This window comes from Musa acuminata, chromosome BXJ1-6 (genome assembly GCF_036884655.1).
Source record: "Musa acuminata AAA Group cultivar baxijiao chromosome BXJ1-6, Cavendish_Baxijiao_AAA, whole genome shotgun sequence".
Classification (NCBI taxonomy): domain Eukaryota; kingdom Viridiplantae; phylum Streptophyta; class Magnoliopsida; order Zingiberales; family Musaceae; genus Musa; species Musa acuminata.
Genome location: NC_088332.1, coordinates 23,591,780 through 23,603,530, shown reverse-complemented (window position 1 = coordinate 23,603,530; position 11,751 = coordinate 23,591,780). Strand labels below are relative to the sequence as shown.

General features: G+C 42.1%; 1 protein-coding gene across 4 annotated transcripts in view; it reads right to left on the bottom strand.

Annotated features, from left to right (window-relative positions):
• Positions 1 to 1,272: 1,272 nt before the first annotated feature.
• LOC103988788 (MAP3K epsilon protein kinase 1) overlaps positions 1,273 to 11,751 on the bottom strand; it is a 43,841-nt gene continuing 33,362 nt past the window's right edge. For 3 of the 4 annotated variants that reach the window (XM_009407421.3, XM_009407420.3, XM_009407422.3), the window contains exons 15-24: positions 6,737 to 6,916; positions 6,509 to 6,592; positions 6,334 to 6,425; positions 6,167 to 6,250; positions 5,268 to 6,085; positions 3,665 to 4,059; positions 3,436 to 3,570; positions 2,231 to 2,637; positions 2,016 to 2,130; positions 1,273 to 1,725 (exon numbers count right to left, since the gene is read on the bottom strand). In XM_009407421.3, coding sequence (XP_009405696.2) covers positions 1,549 to 1,725; positions 2,016 to 2,130; positions 2,231 to 2,637; positions 3,436 to 3,570; positions 3,665 to 4,059; positions 5,268 to 6,085; positions 6,167 to 6,250; positions 6,334 to 6,425; positions 6,509 to 6,592; positions 6,737 to 6,916 — 2,487 coding nt within the window. In that variant the 3' untranslated portion in view covers positions 1,273 to 1,548. The remainder of the gene's footprint in view (positions 1,726 to 2,015; positions 2,131 to 2,230; positions 2,638 to 3,435; positions 3,571 to 3,664; positions 4,060 to 5,267; positions 6,086 to 6,166; positions 6,251 to 6,333; positions 6,426 to 6,508; positions 6,593 to 6,736; positions 6,917 to 11,751) is intronic. The other variant, XM_065188022.1, reaches the window with a different exon arrangement.

Sequence of the window (11,751 nt, the reverse complement as noted above, 5' to 3'; positions counted from 1 at the left end):
CTCTTATTTCTTTGGTACCCAAATGGATTTTCTATGTTGAGGCTTGCAGATTCTGTTTTGGCAATCAAACTTATCACCTTTTCTACCTTCCAATCTCCATCTCCTCCCTTCTCCTCTGCTAGGCCACCAAGTTGGATCGCATGAACTATTATTTCATGTGCCACTGCTTTAAAGAGGCTTGAAGCATGGCCATTATTTTTGAAATGACTGCTAAAATCGTCATAAATTAAAAACCAATGGACATGCAAGTATATATATATATATATATATATATATATATATATATATATATATATATATATATATATATATATATATATATATATATATATATATATATATATATATTGTCTTACTATACTCGAAGATGAACTGAAATACACATAATCAACCTAAGAATTAACGACCAAAGAGCTAGCTATATAACCAAAGAGGCTTGGGGGGAGGCACATTTCAATACAAAGTATGTATGTCCAATATAAAGGGATGACCAAATACTAACAATTAACGTAGATGAATAGATACATAGTTAAATGATTAAATCTATCAAAGGTTGTAGGAAATTAACTTGTTTTAATCAACTTTTCCGTAGATTAAAATCCCAAATATTTTTGATAAAAAAAAAAGAAAAGAAAGATAATCGATTGATGGCAAAAAAATCACCCCCCTATTCCTCCTAGATGAAAGTAACTATAAATACTAATATACACCCGAAACTCCCAATGTTGAGAAAGGCCAACTTTTAGGACCATAAAGCTCCGATGGTCCCAAGGCTCGAAGGAGAAAGAGGGAGGCGGTAGTTTTGACGCAGGCCTAAGAGAGAGAAAGAAAGGACAACGACTCTTAGTAAGTAGGTAGCGTCGTCGTTCGGGGGGAGGGAGAAACGACTGCGAAAGGTCCAAAGGCTCTCAGAGATGTGATGCACCGCACGTAGCCGCCATGCATAACAACAACACCAACAAACTACCCCAACCAAAAAGGATGATGACCTACTTACTACTACTTAACCTGTTCGGCTGATGCAGAGGTCCAGATTCGGCATCCATGCATACGCATCAAAGTTTGAGAACATCTTTTGTTCTGCTGTCTAAACAAGGGGGGGGTCTTAAAAAATAATAGTGAGAGCTCAAACCCACACACTAGAAAGTGGAAACAATCCCCGTATTGTAAACTACATAATTTTTCAAGTATAACTACAGAACGGACGATCGAGTAAATTTGGTGAACATCCTAATTCAAAGCATAACCACTGTCATGTTAACACTTTGAACCGCACCAAAGAATAACCTAACCACTGCAATTAGCTAAAATATGGATGAACAATATACAACTTATTTACAAAAATTTCTGAGACTACACTCAACTTAACTGTCTGCTAAAAACAAAACAAATCATGCAACCTCATTCTGAAGGATCAAAACAAAAACACCCTAAAAGCTGCCCCCCTTTTTAAATAAAAAAAATAAACAGGGAAGGGAGGAGAGAATAAACTAGTGAGAACACATTTCTTTTCTGTTGAAGTTGAATATATAACCTGACCAGCCATATTCACAACACAGTGTTGATATGTAGTGCTTTCAGTAATGCCGTCGCCATTTGCTTTACCAAGACTTGGCCTCCAGACCGCTGACCATCTCTCCGTTCTTCAATAAGACTCTGGAGCTTTTGGGGCAAATCGTTCTCCACTATGAGTTGCTTTGGTTTAGGGTGGTGTTCGTACACAGCCTGAAATAATAAAAGGCAGCCCAACGTGTTTACTGTGGTAATAACTAACAAACTAGGATGCACATATATTTGGAGCCAAATGTTTTTACTGTGGTAATAACAAACTAAGGTGAACATCTATCTCTTTGGAGCCCCATGACTTGGATACACGTGAGCCACAAAAATACTAAAGGAAGACCAATGTGGTTGCTGTGGTGATAACAACAAACCAAGGCGAATATCTATTTGGAGCCTCAATGACATTATTTGTAGTAAACCACTGTTTTCTCATTAAAGCTGACAAAGATTACCTTTATTAGTTTCAGCAGGTTAAGACGGGCAATAGCATCTTGATGATCAAGTCTTGCCACTAGCAATGTTGTTAGACCATTGATGGCCATGGCCGTGTTAATTCTGGATGATTTCCTGCATTTTCATTTGTCGAGTCAGAAATCAGGAAACTAACATAACAACTCAGGAATATCAGATCAAAGAGCAAGAATAAAATGTGTGTTCCATTTCTTACGTAATTATCTTCAAGAAAGGCTCCAAAATGTGCACAAAATATTGTTCAGGACAGTTCTGAAAGAACTTCACTAATTTCTGTATTGCTTCCTTCTTCAGTAATGCTTGTTCTACTTTTCTTTGGTCGTTATCATGTGCCAGGCAGACTGCAATTGAATCCAATGCTATCCCAGCCCAAGCTTCATCCTCCAGTAGGTTCAAGTACACATCCAATCCTCCATGAGCCCTCAGCTGCTCCCTTGAGTTTCGAGATGCATGGGCCATATCACACAGTAGAGGCAATGCATATTGTTTGAGTGGTGAATCTGACATGATAAAATTCATCAAGTGTGGGATTATTCCATTTTCAGCAGCCTGTTCCTGTCTCCTCTTGTTTATCTTGCAAAGGTTGAAGAGCGCATTAAGGACCTTCAAATCATCAGAAAATTTAATTAGTCACATGTCACTTGCCAATGTAGCAACAGAGAACATCAGATGAATGCAAATTCACTGAAACCTAAAGATATGACCACTGGATTGTGCATTTCTACATAAAAGACAGAGAAAATATACATAATATATGGTTCAAAAACTTGAATTCCCTATTTTGACTTCAAAAAACTTAGCCTCGAGAACAATTAATACACAATGTACAGATTTTTCTCAGGTTATGCACATCGCATGACAATACATCACACTAATCTATATTTTCGTAGTTGGCAATAAGAGGTGTTTGGGATCCGTTTGGTAAAAAGGTATTAATTGAAATATTCTTTTTCTTGAAAAATCTATTAACATGAATATAAATAAAAGGTGTTTCATGTTTGGATTATACAATCATCCTGTTTTTATAATCCAGACCATCTAATTCTCCCTGGTGAGAGATTCGGAAAATGTAACCCAAGAATTAGGTTCAAACTTCAAATCATGTAATTAAAAATATAAATGAAGTACTCAAGCATATGAAGATCTGAGGCTACACTTGACTACAAGTGTCGTACAAGTTACCTATACTTGCATAAATCCCAAAACAAAATGAGACCAAACTAACATTGTTTATAACATGACTAAATATACAACCAAGAAGTCAACCTGGTTTGCATCAGTTCTAAATGTAAAATAATTCACCATTGTAACAAATATGCTACATATTAATCAGGAAAATCAGTTGTACATGTATGCAACTTCTCATAACTTCAGGGCAATATACACAATTAGTTTACTCACTTCAGTATGTATTTGAGAGATAAGAGGCCCTTCATGGAGTTGGAGGTTTGGAATCAGATACTTGATTGCATCAGCACGTTGAAAACTTTCTAAACAATTTGGGTCCATGGATAAATGGTGGATACACTTTAAAATCTGCAGTTCAAAATATAGAAACATTTTCAGAAATTTAGACTAGTAACTTAAATAAGATAAGATGCTATTTGCCATCAGGGGAAGTCAGACTGACCTTTAGAAGAATAGGAGGCTCCATCTTATTGAACATCTGGAAAAGGCGAGCGAGCAAGCTTTGGCTACACATGTAAGACTTCACCAAAGTGTTGGCTTGGGAAAATTCTAACAGAAGATCTGCAACTTTCTCAAGATATTCCCTTGCCACATCAGCATTCAATGAAGACGCCATTTGTGACAGCAATCCGGATGATGTAGTGCTACCAGGTCTAGCATTTAATACGCCAGATCCAGATAAAACACCAGCTGCTGCCTGTGATGCTAATCCAGATGTTGAAGCTCCTTCATTAGAGCTTGATGACCCCAGTGTGGGGAAAGCCTTCTTGCTTGTTTTATTTGAATGTTTCATATTAATATCCATGTTCCCATCGTCTCGTCCATGCCTAGAGACCTCTGCAAAGAAAGAAAGAAAACAAAATGAAAAAAATTATTAAAAAAAAAAGAAGACCAGAAGATATATAAATCAAGGAATAGTGGGGCCATGTAGGAAGCACCTACTTGAGTTTCAAATTTTAAGTACCTACGAACTGAGCAAATTACTCTGCAACCAAACATTATTTATAGAAATAGTTCCATTAATAGAAACACAAAATTTGTGAAAGAAGTTCCATGGATAGCAAAAGAGAGCATTAATTCCCAAATGGAGCCCTAAATCCCAGGCTACCAACCTTATCTGACAGAACCCAGTAATAGAGAACATATAAATATTCTGTAACCATAAATATGCGACCACAGGGATAATTAGCCTAAGATGAAGAGGTTATGAAGTAACTTTCAAGCAGTTCACCTAATTCATATAATTTACAGGATCTTGGAACTACAATTTTTTAAACACAAAACTCGGATTAAACATTTCACAAATCATGACAGAAAGTTCAAGACGCTTTTCACTGGTCCCCATCTTTGTTAAATGGTATCATCGAGGAACTGCCTTTATAGGAACATACCACATGAATTGGAAGGCAGACTAAGCCACATTTCAGTTGTACCTTGAATTTGAGAGAAAATAGCAGAGATTATCAAGATGTTATAGTGAGCCATCAATTGTAACTAACTCTGACTCAGAAGCATTATGCCTAAACAGGACAGATGCCATGGAGTGTCATATCGCTCAATATGGTACAAAACAAGCAGTACGTTTGTAGGCATTGGGCATTAAAGGCACCTTGGTGCCAAAATGCCGAGGCGATAGGCTTTGCTTGGGGGCTCCCGAATATTAAAATTTTTTAAAGAAATATCATGATCAATAAATATGAACACTAAAATAAAGATGACTCATCAAAATGCATTCAAGATCATCAAATGACAGTTAGTAATTATCTTATGATCATTCAAGATCATCAAGCATATCCGCACCATACCTGGAAGTTTTTTTTTTTATAAAAACCCCTATATTATCAAAGTTGGAAGGAAGTTAACAATAATCCATAAAAAATAAAGTTAGTTGATCAAGCATATCTACACTTTTAAATTATATATAAGCTGCAAGAGTAAACAAACAACTCTTACTCTAGATAGGAAAGATCACTGTATCCGTAATTCATAATTTATTAACTAAAAACTGATCATTAATAATGTTCATGAAGGAACCCGACAAATACCTGCAAATTCTGCCATCAGAAAGTCAAGTTCACCATTTGTCCTCTTCTCAGTTGAAGAATGCAACAGTGGCAATATGCTTTCATGTATTTCCAATCCAGAAAGATGACGTACATAATCCAGCTGTCCTAAGACAAGTCGTGAAGGTGGTTCCTTTTCCAGCAAGCTCAGGAGTGGCCGAATTTGTTCATGTTGAGATACTAATTGATTTGCACCACTGGAGTGACCATTTAATGCAAATTCCATATGTTTTGGAGGCTTATCAGTGGAACTTCTAACAACAGAATTTGTACCTCGCTGTTGCCTAGATAAGTCAACATCCATATGTGAAGGTTCATGATCCCACAAATTATAATGTTCATTCTCCTTTGATGCTTCCAATTGAGCATATCTTGGGAGAGTCCTTTCTCCATCACCAAAAAATTGCTTGTCCAACTGGGTTGCATCTGTCCGTTGAGAAAAAGAAGCTGCATTTTGCATTTGCTCTTGCACTCCAGATGAAAAAGGATGGTCATGCCTAACCTTAGAAGCATCAATTTGACACAAGTGGGAAATTGGTGATTCAAACTGCAAACAAGCAGGACGATTAAGATGGTCTAATGGACCAGATCTCGGTCTTGAAGCAGAACCATTCTGTGGAATGGATACACCTCCATCTATAGATGCTAGCCGAGTTGCCTCATTCAAACTGTAAAGCGTGTTGACAAGCCTAATAAGTATGCCATTCTTTGCAGCAATGCAACAGAAGTCATTCCTTGGGGTTGAGTGTTTAAGCTTAAAAACCTGCCACATGCCATCTATGGCAAGATGAACCATTTCCCTGGCAATGGAGGAAAACTTATACAAAAAATAATAGAAAATCATTCACGAAATGGATCAACTAACAAGATGGTAAACCAACCTGTATTTTGCATAGTCAGCTTCAAGAAAGCCCACCAGAACAGGTATTCCACGGCAAGCGATGAACATTTGCAATGTCATAGTGCTAAATGATAATGCAACATGAGTTGAAAATAACAAAAGCTAATATATAAACGTGAAAAATTAGAGATGGAAGTAAGCCTGAACCTGGACTGGCAAAGCTGTTGAAGAAAAAAAGCTGCCTGCATGCGAACTTCCCTAGGATGATCAGGAACTGCAAAGTTCATTACAACTGGAATCTGCATCCCCAGTTTGAAATCGACTTCATAACTGCGACTCTAACTTATCCACTATAAAAATCTTATAAGAGAAGTTATCTTACTAGGCCAACAAGACAAGCATTCTCTTGAAAACCAATGTTGTCTTTGATTATATGATTGATAACTTGAAGTACAGAGCATATAACCTGTAGAAACCTCACAAAATCAGTTATTAAAATGTAAAAGAATATTAGGTTATCCTTATGAAGCTTCACACAATTGTATCATTTAGTAACCAAAAGTTAATGCAGTACAAAATTCTAATTGTGTAAATGAGTGAGCAAATTTACACAGTTTTTAGGAACTTCAAGAAGATCCATGAGTGGTAGAAAACCATGCTGAGACAAATAAACATGTTTCTGCTCAGGACGCTGAGTGAAAAACACCATAAGCTTCTGGCATGCTGACAACAATACATCTTCAGATGCTTCGGGCTTTAGCAAACCAACTATCTTGCTAAATTCAACAGACTACATAGGAAAAAAGAAACAAAATAATCACCAAGTACAAAGAAGGCATATGTCCTAAAATCCAGTTTAGAAAATATGTATGTAATTTGCAACAGGCTAAAGTACAAAATTTACTCTTATCATACATGTCTTTGCCCATAGTAAATCAAGCAATCAAGAACACATTTTTGCTACATTCTGGAAGCAATATCAAATTGACATATTCTTGTTAACAGATAGTGAGGCATAGTAAAGCTTCAGAGTACTATGAAAAACTGAATTGTTGTTCCAATAACCACAGATTGACTAGCAAAATAAACCAGATTGTTGTTCAAAACCAAGGGCAGAAAAACCAGGCAGCATAGTACGGCATGGCCAGTATTTACCCATCCACCCAGCTGTCGGTTCGCTAAACAGGCCCAAGCAGGGTGATTCAAACCCGGTACAAGGGGTACTGCCTCGTACATTTATACCAGCTGAAAAGGTGGAATTTTGACTGATACCGACCTGGGGGTTCACACTAATGGGGTACGGCTCTGTCACGAACGGTCATCGTGCACCCGCAACAATTTCGTTCAACGAACCGTTCGTCACTTTTGCATGCTTGTACAAAGGCATGAAAGCATGTTTGGCCCTGGTTTTGTGTGTTTTTGCTTGGAAAATGTAAGCAACGACAGTTCGTAGCGCTGCAGTACGATCGCTCATCGCGCCGGGCCGAACTTCCCAAAAATGGCTCCGTTTTCGCGTGCCACAGCTTGTTTTCTGCACGCCGCTGCTGCACATGAAATGACAGCCATCTCAACACCCTGGAACCCCCCGGGTTGTCACGGACAAACTTTTAAACAAGGTGTTTGATGTAATGCTTATGTATGTCCGTGTCTTTTGGCATGTTCATGCCTTGTACAACATATAGAGGGGCGGCCGAAGGCTTAATAGTCCCATTTTAGTTGGGTTGGTGGCCTCTTTAGGCTTGTAAATAAAGGTTGTGTCATGTGGACACGTGTGAGAGATTTTCGGTCTATAATGGACCATTTTACCCTTTGTTGTGCCACTGTTCAGAGCTTGTAAAGTCTGTTTGTAGTTTGCATTGTCTATGAAGTGTTTTTCGGAGATGTTTGCTTGTGGATCCCGATTGAGGCGTTCTCTCTAACCCGTTCTCTCTTTTGTTGGTCCTAAGGGACAATGGGAGGCTTCGGGGAGGCTGACCTTTGCGGACGGACACGCAAGGGTGCCGCACGACTTAGGCAAAACCAGCTAAGTCCGTGACAGATGGTATCAGAGCGGGACAAGCACTCATAGAAACACTTAGCATGCAAACGTGAGGAACCTAGCGGGGCTGCGTTGAGGGCAGTCAGCACACGCGCGACCGTTTGGGGGAAAACGGGCATGGAGATGTAGGGAAAAGGAGTCGCTCAGAGGAGCGGGCATCTGACATTGGCATTCAGAGGAATGGCCAACCCTTCGCGCAAGAGGCACCACGAGAACAGGCAAGCTTGGAAGAATGTGGAGCGCACAAAGGTTGAGATGGCTGAGTTTGAGCTACGGCTCAACGTTGACAACTATACTTGATGGTGCTCAAGCCAAGCGAGGCGCTTGGTAAAGGATGAGACCATGCAAGGTGGAATGAGTTGCTCAACGACCAAAAAAGTTATGCAAAGCTCACAGAGGTGAGGGGAATTGCTAACTCGAAGAATTTGGTACTCATACATGGGCTTGTATGCGGACGATGGAATGTTCGCGACCATCCCAAGGCGACCGAAACTCGGCGCCATGGAGCATTGAAACTTTCTCTTCGGCATGTGAAGGATACGTCCGTAGGAGGCTGAAGTGTGCAATGAGTTCAGCATGTTGCTAGGCCTTGAGGGGTGCAGTGGGGACTGTATTGACGGGGAGTCGCAATCTAGCAAGTGCGATTGTAGGAGGCAGAACAATGCACAGTTTGTTCAGCAGATCGGAGTAGTCCAAGGGGATAGTGGTCTCCCAAACGAAGAGAGATGTTGCTCCAACGGGATAGTTATCCAGGAGGGATAAGTCCCGGCTCTCCAGAGGGAGAATCATGTGAGACGGACCTCACATGTTGAGGAGGAGTACCTCAACAAACAACAACTCCACGAAGCTCGATGGACTGAGCAAGCGGCGAGGAGTCGTCGCATGATCTCGCTTGAGAGAATGCATTGGTGGATGCATTGCGAGATCAAGTGGGGGAGCGACCCAAAGCAACTTAAATGAAGGCACACTTGGAGTCGATGTGGAGATCGGACTCAAGGGAGGGCTGACCCGTGGAATCGTAGGCGTGAGGGCCACCATCGACTCAATGCAAAAACGAGGAGCGGAGCAACTTGGGTGTAACTTGGCGAAGTACCCAAGCCGCATGAAGGGAGCCAGCATAGAAGTTGGAACATGGAGCAGAGGCATAGTGCTTTTCTTAAACAGAGGTCAAGGACATGAACTCTTGCAGAGGCAAGAGTAGGATCATGTTGTTCCATGGGTCCTTTTTAACGGAGCGGACTCATCTTGCATGGTGCCAAAGACGAAGGGAGCTTCTGGGCACATGCACCTTATCTCGGAGGAGCATTTGATGGAGGAACTAAGGCGACTCAATTTGCGGAAGCGAAGTTGGGTTCAGAAGGCCTTAGCACGGGGCAAGAGGACGCAGAGGCGGATACTCTTGAAGAATATGCCACAGTGTTGCCATGAAGGAAGCAGTGCGCAGCGGAGATTGTGCTGGTAGGGGCAGAGGCCCAGGATCCAGACAATGGTGCACAAATTACAGTGAAGTCGGTGGACTTCGGGAGCTACTAGGCGACGGACTGTCCTAGAGCGGTGCTTCATCTAGGTATGACCCAAGAGTGGGTGGATGAAGGTCGATTGCCAAAGGAGCGAACAAATTCGAAGGTGGAGGAGACCCTGCGATGTATTGGCAGAGGCCACACATGGAGGGTTCACAATTCGAGTTTATTCCACAAGGATCAGAATGCAATGGAGATGTCACCAGGAGGCGACATGATGTAGCGGATCGTGGTGGAACAGTTCGTGGCAATGCGATACACACGACTGAGTCCCGGGAGGGACTAGATCATATGGAGGTATGATCGGGAGCTACTGGAAGCTCCACTTCGGTGAACAACACGACGGCAAGAAGGGCTATGGATTCAAGGAGTGAAGGCCATGGTACCGCAGAGGCGGGTCTTCCGGGCGTGCATCGAATTTTGCATCGGATGAAAACCTTGGTCATCAGCATATGGGGGCTGTGTTCCACTAAGGGAAAAGTTCGAATGCAAGTACCAGTGAGTCCCATGGGAGGGACTTGATCATGCAAAGGTATGATCGAAGCAGCTGGAGAGTTGGACTGCTCCAGAGCTCATATTCGCTTAAGGGAGCCCGGCAAGTCAGAGGACAAGGCCGAGTAAGCGAACGTTGCTACCAAGGAAGCTAAGGAGAACAGAATCGGTGCAAACCCTACAACGTGATGGCAGAGGCCATGCATGGGAGTTGCAGTCTGTCTTTCCATCGACCAAACGAACTGCTTGGAGAACACAGAGGTGTTGAAGCAGGGGGTCGAAAGGGGCGAGGAAGCGACGACAAGTCCAGAGGGACTTAGCTACCCAAAATCAAGCATCAGTTAGAATGGAGGTGGACTCAGAGGAGTGCCACGGAGACATATCTACTGATCGTGAAGAAAAGGGATGCAGATGCGAGGCGACGGATAGTAGGGCCATGGGCATGGCAGCGCCATGGTACCACAGAGGCGGGACTTCCGTGAAAGTCATTGATCCCTTGCTCTCATGGAGGGAGAGCGCTTGGTCGTGAAAGGGGCCGAGGAGGTGGAGCATGCAGAAGCAATCTCCAAGTACCGAGACAAGGCTAAAGGGCAGAGGCCGAAGAACTTCGTAAGACCGGTGTCAATGTGCTTCTCATCAAGATAGTCAAAAGTGAAGGACTTCGGGTCATGCAAGAGTGCATAACCAAGGAACGAAGCAGGCAGTACGCGGTGCTGTACCTTTGCTACTCAGTGGAGTAGGCGGCAGGGTTGATGGAGAAGACGGTACAATCCCAGAGGCGACCAAACCTATGAGAGAATTACTCCAAGTTGGGGTGAAAACTTCCTGCATTCCAGAAGTTCGATGGCATTGAAAAGGTGAATCACAGTAACTAACTCAACGCAAGGAGTGCAAACACTTCAAGTGCTTCAGAAGTGTGAGCAAAGAGCAGGCGAAGGCTAGTAACCAGCTCGATGCATGAAGTACAATCTCGAGGAGGCGGGCGAAGTCAAGTAACCTTTGCCTTCTCAACTCTTAAGAGAATGGGCGAAACCGAGTACCCCAATTCTCTTATCTATCCAGCAGAGGAGCTCTGCACAAGTTCAAAGACCCTTCGAAGATAATGGAAGACAATAGTTGTCAAATCCTCACCAACGGTGATCAGTGCTACTGAGAGTAGATTGTCCGCTTCATTTCCTAACGAAATGCCAATCGAAAGCGAAAGTGATGCGAACCTACTTGGATGTGACAACTAAGTGAAAGAAGAGTCAATGAGCAGATTTTGTGGAGGAAGGACCCAAAACTTCAGAAGTTTGCGAGATGATGCTCGTTAAAGCTCCAACAAGCATCCAACCAATTCTAGCAGCATGAGAAATTCGAGAGACTGGCGCAGTAAGGATGGTCTTTTCCTTCATCTAGGGGATCCGCAGGAATCAACAAGGATCAACACAACTCAACCAACCCCACACCAGAGTCAGAGTCATTGGTGAGTTGAAGCAGCATGGCGGATCAAAGGTTCGACAAATCAAAAACAGCAGCGGAGAGCAGCAAGGAGCCAAGAGGCGCATTGTAGCTGGAGCAGAAGATTGAAGACTC